Source organism: Seriola lalandi, unplaced genomic scaffold, assembly GCF_002814215.2.
Source record: "Seriola lalandi dorsalis isolate HSWRI2012SDOR001 ecotype SW California unplaced genomic scaffold, Sedor1 jcf7180002054609, whole genome shotgun sequence".
Taxonomy (NCBI): domain Eukaryota; kingdom Metazoa; phylum Chordata; class Actinopteri; order Carangiformes; family Carangidae; genus Seriola; species Seriola lalandi.
The window spans coordinates 179,094-188,054 of NW_019525162.1; the positions used below are offsets into that span (position 1 = coordinate 179,094).

The 8,961-nt window shown below is 38.1% G+C and overlaps 2 protein-coding genes across 2 annotated transcripts in view; one reads left to right on the plus strand and one right to left on the minus strand.

Annotated features, from left to right (window-relative positions):
• The window catches only part of rab21 (RAB21, member RAS oncogene family), a 15,115-nt gene extending 12,102 nt beyond the window's left edge, over window positions 1-3,013 (plus strand). Inside the window, exon 7 of the mRNA XM_023419782.2 lies at window positions 495-3,013. Within this exon, the coding sequence (XP_023275550.1) occupies window positions 495-634 (140 nt within the window). The 3' untranslated portion in view covers window positions 635-3,013. The remainder of the gene's footprint in view (window positions 1-494) is intronic.
• A 1,627-nt stretch (window positions 3,014-4,640) lies between these two features.
• LOC111664915 (tetraspanin-8-like) overlaps window positions 4,641-8,961 on the minus strand; it is a 7,400-nt gene continuing 3,079 nt past the window's right edge. The window contains exons 5-9 of the mRNA XM_087177521.1: window positions 8,624-8,719; window positions 6,716-6,832; window positions 6,588-6,620; window positions 6,395-6,478; window positions 4,641-5,791 (exon numbers count right to left, since the gene is read on the minus strand). Of these exons, the coding sequence (XP_087033647.1) occupies window positions 5,651-5,791; window positions 6,395-6,478; window positions 6,588-6,620; window positions 6,716-6,832; window positions 8,624-8,719 (471 nt within the window). The 3' untranslated portion in view covers window positions 4,641-5,650. The remainder of the gene's footprint in view (window positions 5,792-6,394; window positions 6,479-6,587; window positions 6,621-6,715; window positions 6,833-8,623; window positions 8,720-8,961) is intronic.

An 8,961-nucleotide genomic window follows, 5' to 3' on the forward strand; every position in this document is an offset into this window, starting at 1 on the left:
AGCCTCCTCTCTTCTGATTGGCTCACAGACCTGTTGTTACTAGAGCTGCAGAGAGAAGCCTGAGAGAGGAGATGTGAAACTACACTGAGATGGTTTTTGGTTCTTAAAACAACAAATATATCTTCTTATGGATCAACACTTCAAAATAAAACACAGGAAAGTTTAAAATGTGGAACTTTAAGAAAAAGAAAAACTCCATTTTAGCTGCAGCTAAAAGCAAAAGTTCAATATTTTGGGAAATTTGTTAATTCTTTTATGTTCAGAGACTGAGAGGAGACGATCGATAATGATCTTATGTGTGTTCTGTCGATATGAAGCCAAATCCAGCAGCTGGTTAGCTTAGCTTAGCATAAAGACTGGAAACAGGGAAACATCATCCAACTAGTGAACATGTTACAGGTGGAAGAAAGGAATTCATCTGATCTGATCAACTGTGTGTGTGTGTCTGTGTGTGTGTGTGTGTGTGTGTGTGTGTGTGTGTGTGTGTGTTTCAGGGATGATGGAGACGGCTCAGGCCGAGGAGAGGTTGAAGGGCAACGGAGCCAGCCAATCAGCTTCGAGTAGGCGGGGCGTACAGATCGTCGACGACGAACCACAGGCCACACCTGCCGGAGGGTGCTGCTCTTCTGGCTAACACACACACACACACACACACACTTTTACACAAACACACACACACACACTCACACTCTCTGTCATACATGCTTGCAGACATTATACTCACACACACATTTATCAGTGTCTCTGTCGTCCGGTTGGTCCGCTCTGAAATAATCTGCTGTGTTCATTCAGCAACGCCTCTGCCGCTAAGGAGCATGGGAAATCATATTTAAATGACTTTGTTCAGTGTACCCTTTCAAAGTAAAAGTAACTGAAGTCCTCATGATTGAAATCAGTGCTTTTAGTTACAAAATTCAAAAAAAAAATCTAGTTTTTAGCACTTTATTTACTGTCATTTCTTATAAAAACAGACGATAACTCGACAGTAATCTCAAACAAAGCAGCGACTAATATCACAGAAACATTGAAGGCCTCTTCCCTCCCTCCTCCAGCTGCCTCCGTGTGTTTCATACTAAAGATTATTAATAAAACAGTTAAAAATAAGTTTGAAGACACAAAAAAGCGGCTCAAGCTTCAGCAGAGATTTGTTTAGTTTTTGTTTTTTGGGGGTGGGAGGGGCTCTTTAATGGTTAAACATGCAATCTGCACACACAAAGACACACTGTACAAACCGCCATTAATCTTCATGTTGATCAGTTTGTGGTGTAACAGCGTCGCCTGCTGGACGAAAGTGGAACTGCAGGGAGGCGATGAAAGTTAAATCCCGGCCGCGGAGTTCTTCACAGGTCCTGACGACTGAACTCTCCTGCTTCTTTATTCATTCATCACATATTTACTGTTGCTGCACTGAACTCCTCCAGCTCATGTTCCTCATGTTGCATTTAGTGCCAAAATCTTTCCCCCCGAATTTCATGATTGAACACTGGTGTCTGATCAATACACATCCCATAAACCCTTAAACATCCTCTACAATCAAACATGGAGGTGCAGACGTTTGGACCTGTGAGGAACCAGCAGCAGCTACAAACAGACTCCAGGTAGATGCACAAACATCATCAGATAAAAGCTGCAGTCACTTGTTCTACAAACAAACTATAAATAAAATCATACTTCTCATTGTTGAAGCCAAATGTAAAAAAAAAAAAAAAAGAAGTGATTATTTAATAAATAAACAACAAAATTTCTGCAACAACCAGAAAGAAAAACTTTAAACTCTAAAATGACAAAAAATAAAATATTTCACAGTTATAAATAAAGAAAAAAAAGAAAGAAAAAGAGAATGAATCAGTTTGAAATATTCAGCAAAATCAAGGTAATTAAATATAAGATTAATTTAGTTTTGTTGTTTAATCGATAAAATAGTTAAAAATATCCCAATATTTTGGTTTCTAAATGAAAAATATTGTAGATAAAAAATAAAACATGAGCAGCGAATACAAACAACTCAGTTACTTACAGGTCTGAAAACAATATATTGATATTGATCACTGATCTGTTTGTGTTAAGCAGAAATCTGTTCATCAATTTATTTTCAATAATTAATTATTTGGTTCATAAAATATTAGAAAATAGTGAAAAAATGAGTTATTATCCCCCAAAATATTACATTTAAAGTTGTTTAAAACAGAAAATCAGGAATTTCTTTGACATTGAAAAATAAACAAAAACGTTTTGTCAATTATATTTATTTTAATTTTTTTGTAATTGATTAATTGACTAATTGTTTCAGCTCAAAGTAAAATTCTGGTTTTATTGACATTGTGCAGCTCAAAGTTTTTCTCCTTCTTCCTCTAAATGTCGGATTAATGGTTTCATAAACAACAACACACACGTCATGACAACAACAACAACAACAACAACACACACGTCATGACAACAACAACAACAACAACACAACACAGCAACACAACACGCCAGTCTCCCGGACAGAGGAATAAAACCGTGCATGTTTGATTTCTGTAAAAGGCTTCGTTTGTTTGTTTGTTTGTTTGTTTTGACTTTTAAATGACTTGGTGAATAAATAAAAAAACTGAGCAGCGATTATTTAATAAGTTATACTCATGATGGAAACCTGTACATGAACAAACCTTTATCTCTGTACTCGCTCTCTCTACTGTGGACTTTGCTGTTGTTTTCCCTCCCGGCCTTTAGCTCCATTAATCTCTGCTTACTGAAGAAAAAAAAAAAAGCTCTGTGACATTGTACAAAAAAACAAAAACAAACAAAAAACACAAAAAAAAACATTCTGGACGTTTTATCTGCCTTTGGGGAAAAATCAATGCACATAGAAGAAGAAAAGTAAAAGATGTACTGTCCTGTTCATTATGGAAGAATGAAAAAAACAAAGGAAAAAAAAATCAGCACACCTTTTGGAAATGTAATTTTTTAAACTGCTAGTGTCAAAAGTGTTTTGTAAAGATAATAGTACAATTATAACGATTTACACAACGCATGGAGGTGTCGCACACATTGTCGTTATTTCACTTCTTACATTGTCGCTGTTCTTCTTTTCAAACGGGGGAAAAAGAAAAATTAAAGTTCAGCATTTTAAAGGAGAAATATATATTTTTTTCTTGTCAACAAATCCCATTAAAAACAAACAAAAACAATAACAATGAATGTCAGTGAGTCAGTGTTACACTGGCTGATACAAACACTCACCAAATGTGGATTAATCCGCTGCTGAAAATAGTCCCCGAGATTTCCGTCTTCAGTAGGAACCAACGAGCTCAGAGCCGCGACACAGCGAAGAAGTCAGGAAGGAGTTGACGGTCGGACTGACGTGTTGTTGTTTTTTTATGGGATTTGTTGATGATTGTAAAAAAAATACAGAACAACATCAGAATCATTCATCAGGTAAAAAAACATTGATTCAGGTTCATCTGGTGTTTAATTATTATTTAATGTTTGAAATGGGGCCAAAGGTTTAAAGAAATACTGAAGTACAAGAAATGTTGGACTCACTGACTCTCGACAAATAAAGTCAAATTAAATTTTATGCTTCAAAATGAATAAATACTATTTATTCTTTTACAATTGTAGCTTCTCCACACGGTTACTGTAGAAACACTAAATGTAAACTTACTTTTCTTTTGAATGGCCGTGGCTGATATTGTTGCATCATATTAGTGTAAACGTCAGCTGATGAGTGACATCATGTGTAGAAACCTGCTGGTCTGTGGTTTGTCCACCAGGGGGCGGCGCTGACTTCACCTTTACACTGTAAAAGGCCTCGGTTTGTATCTGGGCCACGAGTTTAATTTATATCTTCATCAGAAATGTCAGAAATACTTTAATACCTTCAGTCCGCTGAATGACGATGATGAAGATTTATCACCTGTTATTAGTTAAAAATCCTTTAGATCAGAGGAATCTGTCACGACTCTCCATCACACAAAGTGGAGCCACATCAAACTTTATTTATTCATTTATTTACCAGAATCAATCTCTAAAATCCAGTCTGAGTCTGTTTCAAACAATACAACTTAAAGATTTTAAAGATAAATGAGTCCCACAATCAGACTCCCCTTATAAAGGATTTATGAATGGTCTATAACTAATTTATTAATTAGCTTGTTAACACTTTAAAAATCATTTATAAGCTGTTATAACATCAGATAAAAAGGGCAACAGTGACCGGCTGTTTGCCAAATAGTGAGCCCACATTGAAATGTACTGTTGAGCCTAATATCTCTCTTTTCTCAATCATCCAGTATTTGTTCGCTTAGGCAACTATTATTTATAACTGGTAACTCATTAATAAATGTTTTACAATCAAGCTTCTTTTACCATTTATAAATGGTAGTAACTCATTAGTAAGATAAATTAGTGAGCATTAACTTGATCTTGCCAAATAGTGAGCCTGCAACAACGTATGAAAACTGTTACGTCTTTCAGATTTATGAAAAATGAAAGTGTTCACTGAATTATTAATGTAATTACAAGCAACCAAGTCTATTTCTAATAAAAAAGTATCGTCTAAAAGTCTCAGTCAAATAAATATTAAATTAAATTTTGTGAATGTCGATTTGAAAACATTTGTATGTTGTGGTCGACACATTTTCACACAGACGCACACACACAGTTTCTGGTGTAGGTTTTATTTCTTAAATCATTTCACAAGCAGAAAAATCAAACGTGAAATAAAAAAACATTTCCCTTTTCTCCAGTTTCTCTTTCCGACAGTTTTTGTTTTATCTGTTGTTGCGTTTTTAATTTCACGTCTAAATCTTCGTCGACACTTAAGCGAATGTTTGTGACACGATGCTGGTTACAAGAGAAATGTGAATTATCAGACAAAACAGAGAGAAAAGACCCAGAGTCACATTCACTTACAATAATAAAAGAATATAAAAACTTTTTTAAAAAATACAGTAACTGACATAAGAATGACGTTTTCTGCAAACAGTGGATTTAAATCCCTTCAGGGTCGGAACAAGAAAAATATAATTTAAGCTTTTCACTGTTAAAAATACTTTTTTTTATATAAAACTAAATCTTTTGAAGCGACTGTGGTTGAGCTCAGTGCTTCTACCTCCAGTTTATTTTTTGCATTTGCTTTAACAAAATGAGAATTAGTGGTTTTAGTTTGTTTGAAGCGACATGACGACAAAGGAAAGATTTTAAAAAACGTATTTGCGTCTCTACAGAAAAAGATTAGAGCCGAACTTCAGAGAAAAAAAAAGGCACATTTTAGGGATTAATGTCTCATTTTGTTCTAACAATAAAATGGTTTTTATTTTTTGAGAATATTTTTGCCGCTCAAAACTTTCATTTTCACATTTTCTCAGTAACCAAAATCAAATTTCTCTTCACCAAAATAAATAAGATTTTGTGACCTGGAAACAAACGTTGGCGATGTTTCATTAAAAACCAACATGGAATATTAATCTGATGATTAGAAAAACATTTACAAACTTAATTAAACGGCAGATTCTGACAGAAGAATAAATCTTGTTGCAGCTATTCTTTTCTTTAATTAGAAAATGAACTTGTTTGCAGTCGCATCTCCTCAGAGACCAGAGGCACTTTGACCTCAGAAGAACTGGCCTCCTCCTGATACTGTAAACAGGAAGCTGGAGTCGCTCCCTCAGTAGGTCGGGGGGTTGTGCAGCTCCTGGTACTTGGGTGGCGGCGTGGTGAAGATGGTGGGCACCGTCATCAGGACAGTGGGTCTGTTGGGGTAACGCATCTGGTGGAGGATGATGGAGGACAGGATCATGCCCAGCACCTGGAAGGAAAACACAAGAGTCCGGTTCAATATCAGCGTTTAAAGACGGACAAATCAATGAGCTGCTGGTTTGAGCTGCTCAGCAGAAAGAGCTTTCTGACGTCTGAGGAAATAACAAGTGAAACTGCCAACAAGCGCTTTCCACCAGTCAGTGATTTGTTCTGTACGGTGGCCCGAAGAGCTCAAAGCAATGCAACTTCAGAAAACACATTCAGAAAACAATGTGTTTGTGTTTTCTTAAGTTGCAGCGTGTTGAGCTTCAGGGCCACCGTAGTTTTGTCTAAAACCCAAAGAGATTTGGTTTAATCATTTAAGAATACATTTACAGGCGTCGTACAACACAGTAAAAGATAAAATGCAAGTACAAGGTGGAAAATACAAAATAAATTAGAATCAATATAATTGCATAAAAATAAAATGATTAAACGCTGGTGTTGGAGTTAAACAGAAGAGAATCAGCCCCATTAGATGTAGAAGAGGAGGTGAGGTGATTTTAACATCACCTGCTTTTTTTAAATTATTTTTCGGGGGGTTAAAAATCGATGAAATGAATCTGACTGATGGAAACTGATCTGGAAGCAGCGTGACGACAGAAACACTCACCGCCAGCGCGAGCAGAGAGAAGATGACGCCCAGCACGATGTCGAGCAGCAGCAGGACGTAGTGAAGGATGATGGGAACGCAGGGCTGAGGACGGGAGGAGACAGACATCGTCACTTTCTACTTATTTTACAAGCGGCTGATGAATCTTTCACCAACACTCGCTCTCATTCGAAGCCGCCGCCGAGTCACTCACCTTGGCGTAGACGGACTTCTGCTGGAAAAGGCTCTGCAGGAGACAGAAACGGGAAAACATCAGTCACCTGCCGTTTGAGACACAGGTGAGGAAGATGAAGACGACGATGTCGGCGCGACGATACTCACTCTGTAGTCGATGGTGCGACACGCTCCCATCTGTTCCTCCTCGGACGGGTCACACAGGCAGGAGGGGGGGATATCGGACTCCCAGTCGGTGTAGCTGAACAGACCGCAGCAGTGCATCTAAACACCAGAGAAGAAGAAGAAGAAGAAGCAGGAGGGTTATTGATCGGGAAGAGATCGCAGCAGGGACGTGTCTGACAGCTGAAATGATTTGCAGTCATGTCACAGCTGATCGATCGATGGTTAAATGGCTTCGATAATCGATTCATCGTTTCAGACGCTTTTCAAGCCAAAACGCCAAAAACGTTGATCCAGCTTCTGAAATGTGACGATTTTCTCGGTTTCTCTTCAGGATTAAATCGATTCATTTTTTTTTTCTGTTTATAAAAGAGTGAAATAATTACAAAAACAAAAGAGATGGAGTTTATGACAAAGGCTTCGTCCACACTGATATGTTTTAGACGACGGCTTTAGCCCCGGATCACAGACGATCTCCGTCCTCTCAGACTCAAACCGCTGCAGCTGAGTTTCTGAAAGCGAGTAGTGTGGACGCGTGAGAAACTTAAAATTTACCAACAGGAAATCACAGTTTCCCGCGTTGACTGGTTGGTGGTCGACTGATGATTGAGTATCGAGTGTTTAAGACGAATGTTCAGACTGAACAAAGGCAGGAAGTTTAAGAAGCTACTTTCCTCTCACACCTGAAACTAGAGCAGTTGGTAGAAAGTTTCCATCTGTAAAAGCCACTAATCTCTGGTTTGACCCGTTTGTTTTTCACTTTACATACACAACTTTCACAGCAGATTTATTCCTTTAAATTTAGCCACTTAACAAGTCTGTAAACGAGCTACATCCTCACTGCAACTCAATATCCCAGAATCACCAAAAAGGCAGCAGCTTCTTTTGGAATATGAGGAAAGAAAAACACTTTAATAAGTCGGAGTTTTTAATGGTAAACTCTAATATTACACATGGTGGTTAAGAGATTCAGTGTATGACACACACACACACACACACACACACACACACACACACACACACACACACACACACACACACACTTTCCCAAACTTTTTTTCACAAATTACCAAATTGTGAAACTTAAAAACTTTGTTCTTGAGCATTCTAGCAAACAGGAAGTAAAACGCCTGTGTGTTTTCTAAAGTTTCCTCATTAGAAAGTAAATATGGATGTGAGTAAGAGGTCGAGTCACCTTCCTCTTTAAAATCAGGAAGTGGTAAATAGTTGACCGGTAGAACACACGGAGACAGGAAGTCCTCCCTGCGGTGGTAAAATAATCCACCTCCACTTCATTTACGTTTCTGCCCAACAACTCGGCTACCTGTCGCTCAGACAGCCAATCAGAGGCCGCGGGCCGCACCTCTTCACCCTCTGGGGGAATTGTGGGAACACGTGTTTTGTTAGTCCTGACGGCAGAGAGCTGCAGGCGAAGGCAGAGCCCAAAGACAAACAACACCAGCTCTGACCTGGAAACTTTTGTTTTGCAAAGGAAACAAATCGAATGGAGTTTAACACGGAGCTGAAAAGAACCGAACAGAACTGTCGTCATGGTAACATGACTCTCTCCAGAAATTAAAACATCACTCATGAGTTGTTGGATTTCTTGTTTTTTTTCCCAGAAACTGAAAAACACAAAAAATTTTTTTGGGGGTTTTTTGTTTGAAAAAATGACGGAAGTGATGAATCGATTATTAAAGAGTCGACCGTTCCTTTTCTGTCATGATCAATTTATTGTTTCACGCTGTTTGTGTTTAGTCAGTTTCACCTGCAGATAGAACCTTCACCTGGAAATCTCGTTACAGAACAATAGCACTAGTGTGTGTGTGTGTGTGTGTGTGTGTGTGTGTGTGTGTGTGTGTGTGTGTAGGTGTGTGTGTGTGTGTCTCTTACCGTGCTCTGCAAGCTGTTGACCATATTCTTTGCCTCATCTGAAGCCTGATCCAGAGGCAGAAAGGTCCGGAACTTCTCCTCCATCATCTCTTTGTACTACGGAGCAAGTTCAACACACCCAGGTAAGTTTTTGTTGGTGGATTTTGACTCTTTAAACTCTGGATTCTGACTTTAAAGTGAAAAGTTAGTAAGTAAAGTAAAAAAACTAAGTCACATGTGACTCTAATCCTCTTCCGCAGTATCAGATAAATAGTGAAACAATAATTTTTCAGCATTACACTTTCCTATAATCATATTTGGAGTATCATTGGGTGAAGTTCTCCAAAGAAATGATGCAG